Source organism: Argiope bruennichi, chromosome X2 (assembly GCF_947563725.1).
Source record: "Argiope bruennichi chromosome X2, qqArgBrue1.1, whole genome shotgun sequence".
Lineage (NCBI taxonomy): Eukaryota > Metazoa > Arthropoda > Arachnida > Araneae > Araneidae > Argiope > Argiope bruennichi.
The window spans coordinates 27933432-27952865 of NC_079163.1; the positions used below are offsets into that span (position 1 = coordinate 27933432).

Sequence of the window (19434 nt, forward strand, 5' to 3'; positions counted from 1 at the left end):
ATCCGATGATATGCCATTATAATCTTCAAATAAAGGATGCCAAATACTTTCATCTAAAATAATAGCTTGCAAAATTTTACAAAGTTCCAACTTGCACCATCTACAAATGTTTTAAAGTCCATTTATAACGACGTGTTGAATGGAGTTAAACAACATATGTTGTCGTTTAAAAATTTTAATACATGATTTGTATGAATTTTTTGTCAATATATTTACTCATTGCATATCTGATTTATCCTTAATTTTTAGAAATCAGTGAATCTCATTTTAAATATAAATTTTGCATTAATGATAGTCACTGAAAAATGTGCTGAATGTTTCCAGAAAAGCATTTTCATTATTTTACATTAATATTTAACTATTTTAAATAAGCTAAAACAATTCTTGAATTTCACAAAAGAAATTTTATTACACACAAAATCACAAATCGCACATAAGTAAACACGAATAAAACATCACTTTCATAGTCTGGACTACAGTGACCTTAAAAAACAGTATACATTCTCACGTACATTCACGTACATTGCACGTAGAAATTTGTAATGTTTCAAATTGACTTGAAAACCATATGGCTTTGTGAAGAGCTCTCGTCACGCTTTCGAAAACATGAAAATAATCAAAATCCATGACAGAAAAATATTGTTACCGGACAAGAACTATGACATTTATTGATAATTGCACTTCAGTTAATGTTATTGCATGTTTAAAAAGCTATTTTCACAAATATAATTTTTGTAATAACTTCTGAATGTTGAATCTAAATAAGTAAGTTTATTTAATTGGCTTTGTTGTTACAGAAAAACTTAGCTTATCATCATGAACTATATTGTTTGAAACTGTAAACACATGACACTGAACTTTATCGATAGTATTGCCTTAGAAATTGTAAATATTAAGATCGATTTTAAGATAGCAAACATTCTCAAAAGCACGCAGATTTTTGTGAAATCAAATTTTGCATATTACCATATTGTCAATTTTCCGTAGTTAAAACTTCTTAATTTTAACTAATGTTAATTCATATTTCAGATATAATTTATTATTTATCGTGAATAGAAGGTGATTATCATTAAATATAAATTTATGTAATTATTTCATAACATTTTTATAACAAACATAGTGAAAATTTTGATTTTCAGCTGTAAATTTACATTTGATTTTGATTTTATTACCAACGAATTACAAGAACTTAATTTGTAGAGAATAAACACTAGTAATAATAGCATAAACTAATGAACTTATAGAATATTAAATTTCATTTGCAAATAGTAGAATTTGGCATGTGAACCCTACATAGCTGTAATAAAACATGATGACAATAACATACACTTTGTCAAAAAAATATTTTGATTACATATAAAACTTCAAAATAAGGTCTTTAAAACAGTGCAAAATGTAGATGAATAATATTTAGGAAGGAAAACTGCCTTCTTCTTTGTAATAAAGTACTTAAAATCGCAAACTATTGAACCTTTCTTCAGGATTGCTCTTCTGTTATTGCTACTGCTTTATCCGGAGTTCCTGTGTTATGATTCTCATCATTTTTCACTTTTTCGATTTCTTCCTCTCCCTTTGTACTCTTTTCATCTTCTCTTAATGACATGCACATCGTGAAGCAGAAATCTTTACCTTCTTGTTGCATGGTTATGAAGAAAATTATGAATGCCAGAATAAGTGCCCATTCGCATACTGCAGCAATCAGGTATGACAAATTGTACTGAAAAAGAAAATTTTAGAAACTTAAAGAAAATAGAAGTTAAATCACTAATCCAGTTTACCAAATCATTGTAAACTGATACTTCTCCTGGTGTTAGGAAGAAAGAAATAATACTTTTAAAGTAGTTCAGATTGCATTAGCTTCGTAAAATTGTGAAAAATCCTCATATTTATTGATGGTTATCTCTGTGTTCGGTAGTTGAATTCGCACTACAAGATGACCGTTTTCGTCTGATATGGATAATAGCAAAACATAGTTAAGTTTAAGATAATTAACAGTTAGTTATATAAAAGACTGCCATTATTTCCTTTTTTATATGAACACAGTAACTAATAAATACATAAGCATTACTCATACGTCTTGATTAAATGCACTACTTTCCATAAATTAAGGGATAAACAAAAATTCCTATTTTTCTTACAAAAAAGTAAATTGCAAGCGATCATAAGGAGCTAACGTAATTGCCAAGTAAAAGTAATAAATTTTAAGGATTGGTTGATGAATATGCAAATATACATGCGTTTATTTAAAAGTGTAATAAGTAAAGCAAGGCAAAAAGATAAAAAAAAAAGTGTACATGCGTTATGCACATGATTTCGGGTTTATCTCTTAATATAGCAAATGGCATGAATCAAGAAATCTGTGCAGACGATTTTACTCGCGAAAATATTGTAGTTAAATTAGAAAGAAAAAAAAAGGCAGATCAATACGAAATATTGTTTATGGGTAAAAAGTTGATTTATGGTTCATTAGCACAAGAGCTATATTTCGTTATATTGCACCAAACATATGATAAAATCAGAGTAGGCTTATGAGTTGCAAATTACCAAAAAGTCTTACTAAATGGCTGTGAAAAATATTTTATGAAGAGTGGAACAGATGCCATATATTTTCATTCTTGTCAACCACCAAATTTCAGCAAATGATAATTATTGTATAACGATAATATCCAGATCACCTATGTCTTACACTATCAAACTCAATAAATTAGCCTGGGCTAAGAGTTCAGCCAGTGAATATGTACACATAATCTCGAGATTAAAATTCATAAATGATTAATTGTAATTTTTTTTACTTTTTTACATTTGTCATATGAAATTCTAATACCAATCAAATAAATTTAAATTTAGAGGAACCGACCACATATGGAAACTCCATACACCGAAAATCTCTATAAATCGAATTTTAGTAGAATCTTGGTTTTTCAGTGGAACGCAATTTCGGTATATGTGATAAAATTTCTATACACCGAACAAAATTTTTTCATGAAAAAATTGGATATACCTATTATAGTCAAAAAATGTCTGTGGATTTCGTTCACAGAAAGAAATGTAAATTAAATAAATATAAACTTTTACATCGACATCTACTGCAATAGAAATTCTCGAAAAGCATGAAGTTGTTTAATAAAAATCAAAAAATAATTACCAGCAAGTCAGACGTCATTCTTATCTTTTGTTTTACGAATCTCTTTTCTACTTTAGAGCGGGATATTTACTTTTAAATTCAATTTAACTATACATTTCTTAAAGTGAATATGATCTTCAAAAGTAAATCTTAGTGTGAAAAAAGCAGCTTAATAAAGTGCGTGTGTAAATATAATTGTTAATTGTAGCGCTTTTAATTTAAGTTTCTTTTTTTAAAGTTTAATTGTTATAAGTCTTCTTTATATCTAAAAAAACTAAGTATGCATAATTGTCATTTAGTAAGAAAATCATGAAACATTTGTAATTCTTATTTTTGATTCTGAATACTTAATTTCGTTGAATAGAAATTTTTTCACGAAGTATTCGAGTTCGATACAGCACGTGAAACTTCAACCGTATTTGTTTCATTTTCGCTTAACTCAGATATATTAGCGTCCCGTTTTAAAGCTACACTAGGGCTATTGTGGGACGGTTTTCATAATTTTGAACCTCGGTCAGATGACGAAGACGACCCCTAAGCTGGCACACCCTCTCCACACTGCACCAGCGGTAGGGCGTTTGGCCCGGACTGTTTAACGCGCAGCTGGCCCGCTTGCACGGTGGTTCTTTGGTGGAATCGGGTCTCGAACCTGAAACCCTCCGGTTTCGAAGCCGGAATTTTAATATCAGACCACCACGGCATCAGCTGTTCTTGATAAAAAAAAAACTTATAAAAGCAGATACTGAGATATTTAAATAAGTAAGCTGCATACTCATACAGCTCATGTTTTGTTCAAGGTGATTAGAGAAATTCACAACATGAAATTTCAAAGGCAAAATTGAAATGAAACTTTTCACAGGATAAAAAAATTTTGTAAAAAAAGAAGGAAAACTACGATAAATACCTGGACATCTTCAGGCTGAATCGAACAAGATGTAGAGATCTCTTCTTCCAGACTGAAACCATCTTTCATAGAATAGCCCACTATTAAATGAATTAAGGAAGTACTACACTTATAAAAGTTGGGAATTATACAAAAAAAATCAAACCATTATGCAAATATAAATAAAATATTATATAAACTATAGCAGGCTAATAATTCAATTGTATTAAGATTAAAAATTCATCAAAGAATACACCCGAGAGCATTATAGCAATAATATGTTATAATAATGTTTATCTAAATTAATACTATTTTCATAATGTTTTTTTAAATTCACAATTAGTACAATCTAAATTAAGAATTATATTCTGATTCACTACCTTTATACTTCGCAGAGTCACTGAAATTGATGTTATAAAAGTACGTAACCATTGTAGATTTCGGTTTAGATTCCATTTAAATTTTGAACTAGTTTTTTCATCAGAAATCTTGTTTTAAGGTTAAAACATCTTGGATACATTTTTCGATTATTTTTTATCAAATCAAATTGTTCCTTCAACTTTTATTGAAGATACTGAGTACTTAAATAAAAATTACTGTAGCTTTTTAGAGAAATTTTTTCATGTACATTGCAATTAAATGGAAATTTTTTTTTAATTTGCCGTCCAAGTTGTGCCATCAGCTGTATTGAGTCTTTAACCGAATTTTGAAAGGGGGATTTTCTACTCATTTTTAATCCGTTCTAATTCTTTATATCTGTTTTGTATACATATATAGAATAAACTTTCTAACACATAGAAGATTAAATTATTTACAACATTATTTTATACTAAAAGCTTTCCTGCAATAATCTATGTTTAATTAAATTTAAAAGATATGGAAATTATCGGTTGAACTTTTGTGTTATATTTAAATATTTTTGAAATCTTGAGATATAAAGTATTTTTAAAAACACAAGAATGTTATTGTTTTTTTAGTAGATAAATTAACTTAGTAATTAAAAAAGTCATTTATGTTGAAGCGAATTTGAATTAAGGATCTATAATGAAATTCTGTTTATGATTAGTCAAACTTGGTTTATGTTAAACTGATATTAAAAATCTAAGAAAATATTTTACTTCAAGACACAGTTTTGAATGACCATCATTAATTTGTGAGCTCTTTTTGTGCAAAGCATGTGCGGAAACTAGATTTCACACATTTTTGGCAAATATAACAAAATAATGTGTCTACTATAGGATATATAAATGTTTTGAAATAGAAAATATTATAAAATTACTAATTCATGGTGCAAATTTTTACAATCATCGAACATAGTTTAACAGCGAAAAATCTAAAGAATAGGGCAAAATTTTATATCAATATTTATAAAAGAAATAATTATCCCCCGTGCCACCAGGTAGAGCGACCTAATTCCCTCCACAGTGTTTATCAGGAAGTGGTGAGGACGAGCCGTTACCTATCATCGTTTTATATTTGTCGTAGAGTACCTCAGTTCGAGAAATTCAAATCGAGAGACGGGAGAAGCATCGCCTCCTGTTTGAAAGGAGGATAATTATATCTGTAAGGAATTCTAAATACAAATAGCCTTTTAAAGGACTTTTCAAGGATACTTAATGCTGAACACATTGTGATAAGGGAAATAAGGAATATCCTGACTCCTAAAATCCTTTTCTGTTCAGGGTGCATCAGAGCCATTATGTATGTCATAATCATGCAGTAGAAAATGCCTCCCAAAAATAATGATAATGCTCCACTTAGGTGCGGAATAATAGTTACTCCCATCTGAAAGCAAATAATAAAAAAGGTTAGTAAACAGATATTATAATAAAAATTTTCAATGTGGTACATATGCTTTTAGATTAAAAATATATGTCATTTTTCTCAAGAAAAAAGTTTAAAATTCTCATCACTCAATGCTAGTTAATTTATAGTTTAGTTAAGTTATATTTAATTCCTGTTTTGAAGCAATATGAAGGCTCTGTTAGTGCATATCTCTTAATTTTAAACCATGATCAGATGACGAGAATGACTCCGAACCAGAAATCGCTCTTCAAATTTCCCATTACAATAGAAGGAGGATATTTGACCTTTGACGTCCTTCATTAATTTATTTAATACTTTGATAATTCCAAAACTAAGATAACTCATAAAATTATAATGTTGCTTTCCCTAAATTTTCTTTAAAAATAATTCAAAAATGATCATTAGTTTTCTTTCACCTACATAGGAAATAAGTCTAAAGGAGGTCCAAATAATTCGCAACCGGATGAAGATAAAAAAATATCGCTTGCACAGAAATGATAGAAAGAAACTGTATTTATTTTCGTCATGATACCATGATTTATTGCTAGCATAGCTGTAAAATTAAAGCAACAGATGGCTCCCCAGTTGCAATCGGAGCAAAGCATTATATAGGAGAAGATATTAATTAACGATTAATTGGTAAATAAACATAGTAACGGTTCATCAACTCCTCTTGTAGGAAGTATGTCCCGTCATGGGTAGGAGTAAATCAGGCCCTCACCATTATGCCTGCTGGGAGGCAAGAACCAACCACTATACCAGCTGAAAAGTTGCTACTCCAACCCACTCGATGGCGCATGGATAAGTAAAAAACCTCTACAGCCTAGGCAGGAACTAGAGTTGAGTCCTAAAGGCCATCACTGCCCATGGTACAACCTCGCTCGTAGAAGGCTCGTTCCGTCATCAATAGAGGAAGCCAACACACTATTTCTTACCCATCAGGGCGGCAACCAACCACCATACCAGAAGCTATTCATCCCGATATCTGGAGTGCTTCCAGTCGGATTTATTTTCTCCATGAAACCAGAATTTATTCGTAGCATAGTTTAAAATTTAAACCACCAAATGATTCTACAGTCTATGAATGCATTTATCAAAGTAAATATGTAAGAGTTTCAGTAAGAAGTAAACTTTTTCACCATAAAAATGTAATAATAATCGATAGCACGTTTTTAAACAGTTACATCTTTATCTTAATCAGAAGTATTAATAATCAATAATCATTAATTTTATAAAAAGCCTTATTTCTTTTTCATTTTTGACTTCGGAAAAAGCCGTCTAACATTTTACCTCAGGAAATGAATCGTAAAAAGAGATTCAAACAAATTATCCAATAAAAACATATTATTGTTTTAAAAACTTAAATATAATATTATACGTCACCCATATTTCTGTCTTCCTGTAGAAATCCAGAGGATAAGATCCAACAATGACCATGCCTAGTATGCCAACATGACCGGGAATGAGGGCAATTTTATTCAATAGCGAAGCTGTCTGTCGAACCCATTCGTCCTGAAGTCTTTTTTCCTTAATTCTTAATCCCATGAAGAATAGATTCAATCCAATGAATGCTGTAAAAATAGATAATGGAGTGAAAAGTCAATTATTGATTGACTGAAAAACTGAACTCATAGTTACAAGACCGGGGCCTTTTATTTAAAACTTAAATGAAAGTGACACACGATATTTATCCAAATATGAATAGCTATGTCATTTGCTCTTCTGTAAATTTTTTCCAATATTTTTTTTTTCATTTGCTGTTTTATGAAGTTTTATTAAGTATCGTTTTTTATTGTTTAGGTCCCTCGGGGGAGCCTCTAACCCCTAGAGGGCGCGTCCCCAGGTGGCGGATTGGGGCATGCGTATACAGTACAACTATAACATAAATTACAAAGCTGATAGAGCAATGAAAAATTGATTATTGGTTTTTCCTTTGGGTGGTAGAAGGGAAACAAAATACCTTCCGCGGACCAACGGGTAGAAGTCCAACCTCCCCGGAGGCTCTGGCGACCCTCCTCTTCCATGAGTAGTGCTATACTGAGGTTATTTATATGGCCAAAGCCGTTTTATACACTTTTGGACGGATCTAATCCTATTGCACTACTGGACAAGACAACAACAACATTGTTTAAGTATATTTGAGGAAATAATGATGTTTACCAGTACTCTTTTTAAGCTCTGCTTTTTAGCTTTCTTACTTCCTCATGAATAATTCAATCTTAAAGTCTTTACATATTTGCTTAATATTTACTTTAAATGTCACAAAATGTGATTGTTGCATTTTATTTCGTTGAAATTGACTTTTGAAACAGTTTTTACAGATAAAATACTAAATATTATATTTATGATGCATAAACTTTTTCCAGAATTTGTTTCTTTGGAAGTGACTTGTTCCTTAATAAACACTTTTATGTTTTCCTCGAAAACTATTTCGTATTCATCACTAATCGACAAAATGCTTTCCTCAAGAAGAGCGAAGAAAGCGTTAATTGTATTATTAATTCAGGAAAAGGAAAAATATAGCTTTGAACTAATTACTATTCTCATTGTTTATCCTTCAGTCAAAAATATGAGACTAAATAGTAATTATTAACAAGAATACTTCTTACCTTGTAATGACGAAATACTAATGAACAAATTGAATATTCCACTTTGAGGAGGACTTCCAGAAACTTGGCTAAAAAGAAAACAAAATCGATTTAGATTTCAAATTCCTTTTGAGCAACAAACAGCATAAAATATAGTTCAATTCTTTGTAGAGCAGTTGAGAATAATTATCTATAATAGAGTTACTATTTAATTTATATCGCTTATAGTTTTTCATTTTATTTTTTTATCACTAAATTCATTCACTAATCACAGAGCATAGTGATATGGCGTCTACAAACTAAAAAACTCACTTAGATATATCCGGTCATCTACATCTAACATAACTCTAACAGCATGATGATATTCGAAAAACGACATGAGTGGTGTGACGCAGCATGCCCTTCAAAAAGTCAGCTTTCTCAAATTCCATCACTCCACTCTACTTCGAGCAGCGTGTATTAACAAGTGATCCGGCAATCCTGACAGAACTGTCAAAGCTACGCCATCTGTCATGCATACTACTATGTACTACATTTGTGTTAATTTTCCTTCCTTTAATGAAACCCTTCCTAGAAAAATTACCTTCGTTCTTTTATTTTTTACAAATTTTGAAAAAAAAAACTTATCTTCATCCAATAAATTCTACACCAGCTGTGCAAAAAGCAGTTACTGGCTATCTCTAGGCACAACATCTAGCAACTCCCGCATTTTTTAATAAAAAACAAAAGGCATATTCTTGGTTTATTTTTATTTACACAGCAGATTACCAGATCTTAAACCTTATTTTTTTATGGTTAGTTTTATTCCCCGTCTCTTTGCCTATGCCCTTGGTGGGGACCAATCTCGACATTTTTTAAGATCGACCATTTCTAGGGAGTAATATTTTGAACATAAGTCTTCATCTGAAATGTTTCCTAATGATATAAACTTTACAATTCAAATCCTGACTAATATTTGTTACATTTCTTGACAGAAATGTCAGAGGTTGAGAGGTGAGAAATGAACTAGATTATTTATTACCGAGATGAAATGATCGAATGGAACACTCACGGGTTTAGACTCTGAGTTTTCCTTTTACTACTTTTTTTATTAAACAAAAATTTTAATGGGATTTAATTTTGAAATTAGTTTTAGAAGAATTCTTATTTCCATGTTTAACAAGTATGTAATATGTACACAAATGACAAATCCAAGTGCTTCAGATCAATTACAGACAGATACGCATCGTCAATAAGATCAAAGATAGCATTTGATGTTAACTATGGCTGAGATGAGATACGAGCCAATAAGCCTGAATCTAAACCTAAGAGGCAATTGTGTGATTGATTAGCCCAAAATGTTAACTTCTAAGATATTGACTGATTAAATGTTAGCTTCTTTTAAGGTTTCGGTATTTGCGTTATGCGGATATCTAATGCAGTAAATGTATTTATTTTTAAAAATAATCCATATACTCTATTTTAAAGCATTAATTACAACTCAATATCCTAATTTCATGGAATATTATTAATATCCATTCTGTGTTAATAATAAAATGACCAGTTTTTCGAAATTAGAGATACTCTCTTGGCTTTTGTCTCGGTCGCAAATTTAGCACTCTCAGTTAAACATTTCAATCGATTCAATTTTAAAAAATTTGTCCAAAGAATATAAAGTTATAACGGCGAATTTCATTTTCTTTGTCGCTTGAAATAATTATAAAATTTCTATAAAGAACTCACCTTATAAGCGGCAGGAAAGGACTGAGGTTTCCTCTGGCTAAGACAATAAAATATGGCACAAATATGGAGGCCAACATTGTAAGAGTCATGAGCATGGGCAGCCAGCTGCCTCCGATGAATTTGTATTCAGTATGCGCTTTGGAATATGAAACTTCGACTGCGATAAAAGAAATCATTTTAATACATAAAAAAATTATAATCGTACTGAATTTCACAATTAGGTCATAACTATATGATGCCGGATATAGATTAACTAAATTGATATACTCACCTGAAACAAAACTTTATTTTTAATACATAAAAAATAAGATAGATAAGGCTCTATACTAAGGCACTAAAAAAAGTCCGTTTAATTTTCTAACTTTATATCACCAAACAATTAATACAATATTTATTTACATCTTTAAATAGAACCTTAAAACCATAAAAACGCAATTAGAATATACATTCATTTAAAAATGTATAATTAAAACACATTTTTATTTTTTGTATTGAATAACATATATTTTCTTTCATTTTAATTATTTACTCCTCCTTCATTTTGATTTTTTTTTCTCAAATTCAGTAGCAGGTGACATAACTACTACGGAATCAAATTTAATTAATGATAATTGATTATTGAATTCTGAAAACTTTAAATTAGTTTATTGTCATCAATAGCGTATAAGTGTACAAAATTTTAAATTTATAATAGATTACAAATTTAAAACGCAATTAAAATATCCCATGTTAGCAGAATGAAATAAGTGATTAAAAAAAAGTGATTAAAAAGAAAGTTTTGAATTAAATAGATCGTAATTTTGATTCTTCTGGAGAGTGAATAATCTAATCATCAGTGTAAGTCAAATCTATATCAACAGAGAAGACCTAAATTTTCAGATTAAAATTTCTTATTATCTTAAATTTTTGGGTCTCTAAATCCCTTTTAAATAAAAATAAAAATTATGGAACTCTGAGAAAATATACAGTCCAATATACAGTCCTCGGACTGTATTGAATCCAATATACAGTCCTCGGACTAACTATATAATAAGTCATATCACTGACTCTCCAACCCACCCGAAGGCACACGGATAAAGAAAACTGAATAACTGACCGCCGCAACAACACTGGCGGGAACTGTGGTTGAGTCCTAAGGGCCATCACCGGCCAAGGTACAAACCTTCCCGAAGGAAGTACGTCCCGTCATCGATGGGAGGAGCCAGATCTCCCACCTTTTTGTGTATCCTCCGGGGTATCGAAATCCAACCACCATACCGGAAGCATCTCATCGTCTTTTCTAGTTGCCCCCCGGGGGGTTAACTATATAATAAAATCAATCATCGCCTTTATTGATATGAAGGAATGGATGTAAATTAAGATATTTTTTAACCCTTTTTAGGGCCGTGGGAAGTATGCTTCCCACCAAATTTATCAATATTTGTATGAAATTATGTAGGTTGGCATAAGTTCTGACATATTTTTGTGGAAAGACAGAAACTTAGATGCTCCAGTTCATTATCTCACACAAAATGATGTGTCTTGGTTTGTTACTTAATTGTTAATTAACTAAATTAATTAATTAATCAAATTAAATTTATGTAATAAACTAAACGAATCCCTTTTCTTATTCTAATTTATAGTCTAAAAATATTTTAACATAATATGACTAGAAAAAATGGCCCTTTAAAGGGTTAACTCTATACATTACAGTAAAAAACGTTAGCAGTACCGTATATCATTAGAACGAAAATATCAAAGATACTGCTGTTAAACTTGCCATCTCATTCTTTAATAACAAAAACAATAATAATAATAATAAAGTTAGATATTAGAACTTCTAGTCGAAAATTTTATAAAGTAATAATGTCAGACTTGATTTGTCACATTCTAATGGATCAAGTGTTTCATTTTGAACATAACATCACATCAGTTTTTATATCAAAATACATGCCAGCCAGAAAATATACATTCTGATAATAAAACATCTAATGATTCGAAATACGTGAATGCATTATTTAATAAGCTGAAAATTCTATTGTTTTTTTCTTCTTATTTTCAATATTAGTAATAAATTCTCTCTGACTATTCAGAATCTTGCTATATTTTTGCATATAGGCAGAGGAAAAATTATTGTATAAAGCTATGATTTTAAAAAAAAATTTGGAAATTTTTCAGAATTATAGAAAAAATTTCACGAAAATAAAACTGTAATGAATGAAAAGTTATTTTTTAAATTTTAAAATGATATAAAAATATTTTAGCGATAGCGATAACGTGCATCAAAGTAACTGAAAAAAAATACGTAGAAATTTTCATTAGTTTTTAGTAAGTTAAAACTAATTATAAATTGGAAAAAATCTTTCTTAGTGAGCTTCTATTACTTAAAAAGTTACTATAAACCAAATTTGATTGCTGCAAGCTCAGTGTTCTGCCCTGTTGAATGTTTTGAAAGATTTTTTATATGACATTTGATGCAACACGCAATTCACAAATATATAAACTGCATTATGCAATTTTGCCATTCAGCCTCTAAATATCATCATATAGAAAAATAATGACATTGAAATTTTTTAGATATCTTCTAGAAATTTCTGTACATCATAATGAAAACATTAAATTTCAATTATCATAATAGCAAAGTTTTTATTTTCATATGCAACCAAACAAAGACCCGAGGCTAATGAAGTTTAAAAACGAAAATGTATTATTTTCCTCTATTATTATAAATAATAATTTAAAAAAGAAAAATATATTATTTTCCTCTATTATCATAAATAATAAAAGTTTCTAGAAACATTTGTATGTTTATATAAATTGCAAAGTACAAATGAATGTACTGAAATGTGAAAAAGGGTGTCATTACTTCCTGCAGCCTACATTCTGTCCTAAAATTTAATTGGTATTTTATTTGTGTTGAGGAAATAGACAAAACACCAATTTTTCTTTCCCAAACAATCCAAAAAAACTGAGAAGTAATCAGTTAAATGCGGACAAGGTAATAATATGAATCGATTGCAATTCCTGTTGAAATTGAGGTTTCCTTTTTTTTTTTTTTTTTTTTTCGTCTTTCAATGGCGCTGCATAAAATATAATGCCATCATTGTTATCGGAGATAAACCTTTCAAACTAATCAATAAATTTTCTGAAGAAGAGCTAGTGAAACAGTTAGTAAAACTACTACTGAAATTGTATTGGATTAAAACTATTGAAATTATTTATTAAATTTTTCACATTTAAGGAATTTTTTTAACTTGAATGCAAAATTAATTTTAATTTTCATTCATTGTAAACAATTCTATTTTTATAGTTATCAAAGCAATTAAATTATCTGTTTAGTAATTTTTCATAGTAGTATCATGTAGAATAAAATTCATTCATTCCAAAGAATTATTGTTTTATAATTATCTAAACAAATGATCTATACATTTTTCATGCCTTTATTAATTCTTCTTCAAATAGCAAAATTTTATTTTTGAAAAGCAAGTAAAATTAATAATTAAAATTACCTTTGAAATTGTATTGGATTAAGAGTATTGAAATTAATTATTAAATTTTTCACATTTAAGGAATTTTTTTAACTTGAATGCAAAATTAATTTTAATTTTCATTCATTGTAAACAATTCTATTTTTATAGTTATCAAAGCAATTAAATTATCTGTTTAGTAATTTTTCATAGTAGTATCATGTAGAATAAAATTCATTCATTCCAAAGAATTATTGTTTTATAATTATCTAAACAAATGATCTATACATTTTTCATGCCTTTATTAATTCTTCTTCAAATAGCAAAATTTTATTTTTGAAAAGCAAGTAAAATTAATAATTAAAATTACCTTTGAAATTGTATTGGATTAAGAGTATTGAAATTAATTATTAAATTTTTCACATTTAAGGAATTTTTTCATCTTGAGTGCAAAATTAATTTTAATTTTCATTAATTTCAAAAAATTCTATTTTTATAGTTATCTAAGCAATTAAATTATCTGTATAATTTTTCATAGCAATATCAGTCATTCTTATATGTAGAATAAAATTCATTCATTCCAAAGAATTCTTGTTTTATAATTATCTAAGGAAATTATCAATACATTTTTTCATACCATTATCAATTCATCTTCAAATAGTAAAATTTCATTTTTGAAAAGCAAGGAAAATTAACATAACTATCGATATTAAAGGAAAAAATTAGGTTGAAATGTTTTTTTTTGTTGTTGTTGTTTTGTTTTGAAATTAAACGCATTTATTTTTTCCAATCTTTCAAGATATTTTTAAATATTTTTATTTAATTTGACTGACGATGGAAGTTGGTAATCGATTTTTCACTTACCCCCTAATGCACTAAAGGATTGAAATTTAATATATTTTTCTGTATTCTCCATGGAAATATAATGTTTCAATACTTTCAAAAATTAATTATTAGTTGATCAAGAGATTTATTTAAATTTTGATAACACACGGTGCAGCCACCTGATAATGAGTTTGTCAAATAATATATCTCACTTTCAAATGTAGAAAACTATTAGGATAGCATATTTATGATATTTTGTGCATTATTAAATACGTTTTTGCAAATAATATTTTAATTGGTTATTTGCGTTTTTTTAGAAATCTTAGAGAAGAATATTTTATTGGCAGCTATATATGCTTGAATGGTTAGGAGATGTCTTTTTCAATGCAAAGAATGATACCCTAATAATTAATAAAATAAAAAAAAAATGTTAAAAAAAAACCCACTATTGTCAGAATTGAAAAAAAAAATGACGTGTCGAATAAAAAAACGTTTTGAAAAAAAATCCTTGATTTTTTTCCTACTTAAATTATGCTTTCATTGTAAAATTTGATAAAAGTTACAAAAACTGAATTATAGCGAGGTAAGGAGGGACAAAAATTGTGAAATGTTTTCTTTTTAACAATGGACTTATATTCTCCTCTACAGTATTAGTCTTTAATGCTTTCTTTATTCAGGACAATCACTCTTAAGCATTCTTTCCGTGTTCTATATACAGAGGAAATTCCGCATGCGCATTTTTCCTGCTTATTATGAAATTAAGTGGGAAAAACTAAAGAAAGGAAGATAGCAATTTCTTTTTAAATTTCGGTAAGGGATTCTGTTAAGAACTATCTAATAAGTGGTTAATTTATTAAAAACACTTACGTATAATTTGAATTAAATTTATTGGCAAATCACAGAATGAATATTAGAATTAAAGCGATCAAAATCACATTATGTTCTTCTAAATATGTACGTTTTAAATTATTCAAGGCACATACATGAATTGACTTCTAATCGAGACATTATAGTACAATAACACATTCATTAGTCAGAAGATAAGTGTATTTATTACTCTATTATATCGCGCATAATTACTGAAAGGTAGATACATTAACTCTGCTTCTTCACATATCCCGCTTAAAGGTAATATATTTAATCGGAATATATTACCTTTACCTTAAATAGGTAGAAAAAACAGCTGACTGGGGATCCCACTTTTTTTTTCTTTTTTTTTTTTTAGATCTTGAGATTTTCTGAGTGTGTGTGTGTGTGTGTGTGTGTGTGTGTGTGTGTGTGTGTGTGTGTGTGTGTGTGTGTGTGTGTGTGTGTGTGTGTGTGTGTGTGTGTGTGTGTGTGTGTGTGTGTGTGTGATATTTTCAGGGTATTGCTTTCATTTTCCTTTACAAGAGCTTCCTAGGGATCCGAAAGGTTTTTGTGCCCCTGAGATTTTGAGAGGTGTTTTTTTTTTTTTTTTTTTTTTTGTGGAATTTTTCGGACACCTAATTACTGCCTACTTTTTAAATTACAAGGGCCGTGCTTTTGTGCTTATTCAAGTTATAAATTAAATTTAAAAACATTATTCTCGCGATTTTTTTCATGTCTACAGGTTAAGATGCTGTTTACTGCTGTGTTTTTTTTTCTGGTAAATTTTGTATTATCCTAATTAGATTATTTCGAAAAAGTCATGCAATTTTATTTCACAATATGTTCAAAGTTATTTTTATAGACAAGATAGTAAAACCAGCTCTCATGAAGGTTATCTCAGAATTAAAATAAATAATAATTGTCTGGTTATGAGACTTATGGAGGGAAAGGGGATGGTAGAAACTTCCCTCACAAAGGCCTGTACAAGGTTTAATCCACACATGATGGCTGGTACTTTAAATACTTCTATTTTTCTTGCGATTTTCGAAGACTAGTATTTTCAATTTATGCAATCATAGTGCTGAATTATGTAATACTATGATAGCGAAGAATATAAACAACAATTTGCCTTTGGGAAAAGGAGTTGTATCTCTTTCCAATCTTTGCATATGAAAGCGATTTCAAAACTTTTAACCTCGAAAGGCTAAAATTAGAAAACAGTGAAGTTCATAAATTAAATATTTTTTGTCATACCCATGCCATGCAATATATTTAGCTCCTAGGCGTTTATTTTCTGTCAGCCAGAGCAATAGTCATAAGATCGTTAGCTTTCAAAGTCTTTATTCGATTAGAGAAATATCTATGGAAATTTCACAATTCTATAACAATTTTAGAGAAAACTTGCATTTGAAAAATAGTGATTATGAAAGTATATAAAAGTGATTTCAGTGCAAAAAATATATTTCGTTTTACAACAACTTTCAGCTACGTATCAACAAAATTTTTGAAATAAAGGCAGATTAAAAGCCTAAAAATTGTCTTTTATCGCAAATGATCGACATATTGATGAAATATTTTCCATTAGAGAATTCTTGAACATGATCTGTTCAGCTTCCATGCGTACAACTCCATGATAATAAGAATGGCGTATGGTAGAATATAAAAATTGAAGTTCAAAGAAAACTTGAATTGCGTCATGTTTATCAGCAGTTTATGATAAACTTAATAAATAAAATAAATCGAAAAATATTAATAAGAAGTTAAATGTTTTGCTCTACAATTGTTATAAACAAAATTGTGATATTTTGTGAAAAAATTTTTTTATCAATACGTGTTATGACAGTAGTCAAAATTTTGAATTTAGCCAATAAACCCTGGTAAAATTTGATCGCGCCCAAAAGTTGAATTATTACTGTGTAATGGTTTCTACCATAAAAGAGAGCAATTCAAATGCCATAGCAACATATTTCCACCCCATACTCAAAATATAACACAAAACCATTACTGTTGTTACTACTATTAGTAAAATCTAGGTACTAAGTAACTTTTGATTGTAACAGCTACCTAGCTGCTCATTTTCTGCCGAGCAGAAAATTGTAGCAACTTTTAAAAATATGCTGAAAAAAATTGGTTTGAACAGTTTTATTTCTTACAACGCCGCGAGTTCTCAAAATAAATTAAACTTACTCTTAAATTAAACGCTTCACACAGCAATTAACTTATTAACTCAACTTCTGGAAATCTGATAATACTATTAATTAAATTCCTGTTTGGGAAGTCAGAAATTTCAATTGAAGTACTTCTGCAGATTAATTTTTTCAAAATAAAAAATTTCTGATATATTTTACTAAAATAATATAATGAAGGCATTCGGAATTTCTATTTTAGATATTAAGTTATTCGAAGAACAATTAATGATTATTTCAATAGTCAAGATTTTTTTTTTATTTCATGATCATGTCTATTCAGGCAGAATAAATTCTGTCCCATGAGATTAAAAATATAGGGCATTTAGTTCACAATATTGTCAAGGTTTATTTATTATCCATTAGTGTTATGTATCTATTTTATGTTCAATAGATTCATCAAGCGTTCATACGCATTATAAATTACATCCTTCAAGGACTAAAGAAATATTCGTTTATCTTTCGTATTGCGCTTAGCGAAATTTTGAATATCCTTTGAAAATTTACACTAGCTCATTAAGTTTCCAAAGCGAAGTTTATGAATGTAACTTTATAGCAATCTAATTTTATTTGTAATCTTTTTATCCGATTATGTATTCATAACGAGAATTCTATAAAAAAATTTAAAAAAATATTTCATAAACAAATGAGTGTTGATTTGCAAATATAATCAATAAAAAATTACTATAAAATGCAATTTTTGAAATACAGAGTAATTAATCTTTAACGATATTTTTTTCTTGGTTTTTCAGTTATTTGTTTTCCATTATCTTCGAAAACACTATTTTGGTTTTTTTTAAATATGTTTTTATTAAATATCTCTCATTCTGACCTTCTAGAAGATACTGGTTTCAAATATGCAACACGTGTATAAAGTTAATAGCGTTTCTTAATTTGTTGCGTAGAATACAGAATTCTGTTATGCAAATGTAGATGCCCTCGAAATAGTTGAACATTAGACCATTAACTTTTTGGAAACAACCTTGAAACAGCTGTTGACGGTTGATTCGGATTTTTTTTCTTGCCTGAAGGTATCTGAAAGCAGATGTAGATTTATTCATCTTCTCAAAGAGAAAATTGTTCTGGCCACTCACAATTAAGCAATTCCACATTTCTTAAAATAAACATTATTCGTACCTTTACGAAAACTGCTAACACGCAGCATTGGTGCTGGCTTAGATTCTAAGTTTACCGAAATGAAACCAAAATTCTTAATTTAGTTTTGCTTCCAACTGAACTAAGTTTTTCTCTGTATTTATTACTCAGAATTACTCTATACTTCAAGAGTAAAAAATATAAGGGCAGTGTTAAGTACTGTGATATATTGATCTATTAAATTCACATCGCTAGTAGGCAAAATGTGTTCTTGGAACAGAAATTTTATACCCTGTATTGGGTATGAAATCTGCGATTGTCTTCCATTGCTGTGATAACTCAAATAGGGTAATTAATTTCACAAATATGCGGACATTCCAAATCGTGGTCATAGTTTGTTATCCTACATAAAGCCTTTACATTGCCTATTGAAATAACTAAACTTTCTGATCGTTTAAAACAACATGGTTTTCTAGCTTGGGAATAGTACAAACATCTGAACGATAGGAAAATCTGATTGAGTGTCTGAATTTTTTTTAATGTACGTCATAATAAGTCAGCAATCTAAAAGTTTTAATTGAATTTATTACTACTTACGAATTATACTCATTTAACCCATGAGTGAAGTATCCATCTTGCAAATTAACTATGAGTAAGAGTAAAATTTTCTCACTGTCTAAAATTTAACTAATCATTGTATAACAAAACAGAAAACTGATTTTCATTTGAGAAAAATGAAATGTATTTTTTAAGGAAAAAAAATCACATTAGACGAAATTACTGGAAAAAACATGAAACAATAAATTAATCAATTCTTTTCCAATTGCAAATATTTGTTAACTTTATAGGACAGAGAAATTTTATACAACATAAATCTAAAGAATATTGAAAACTTGACAAGAATAAAGGA

At 28.9% G+C, this 19434-nt stretch overlaps 1 protein-coding gene across 6 annotated transcripts in view; it reads right to left on the reverse strand.

Moving 5' to 3' along the window:
- Positions 1-389: 389 nt before the first annotated feature.
- LOC129960954 (DNA damage-regulated autophagy modulator protein 1-like) overlaps positions 390-19434 on the reverse strand; it is a 41286-nt gene continuing 22241 nt past the window's right edge. For all 6 annotated transcript variants that reach the window (XM_056074731.1, XM_056074730.1, XM_056074728.1 and 3 more), the window contains 6 exons: positions 10124-10280; positions 8423-8490; positions 7197-7384; positions 5621-5792; positions 4029-4108; positions 390-1717 (listed from right to left, as the gene is read on the reverse strand). In XM_056074731.1, the coding sequence (XP_055930706.1) occupies positions 1478-1717; positions 4029-4108; positions 5621-5792; positions 7197-7384; positions 8423-8490; positions 10124-10280 (905 nt within the window). In that variant the 3' untranslated portion in view covers positions 390-1477. The remainder of the gene's footprint in view (positions 1718-4028; positions 4109-5620; positions 5793-7196; positions 7385-8422; positions 8491-10123; positions 10281-19434) is intronic.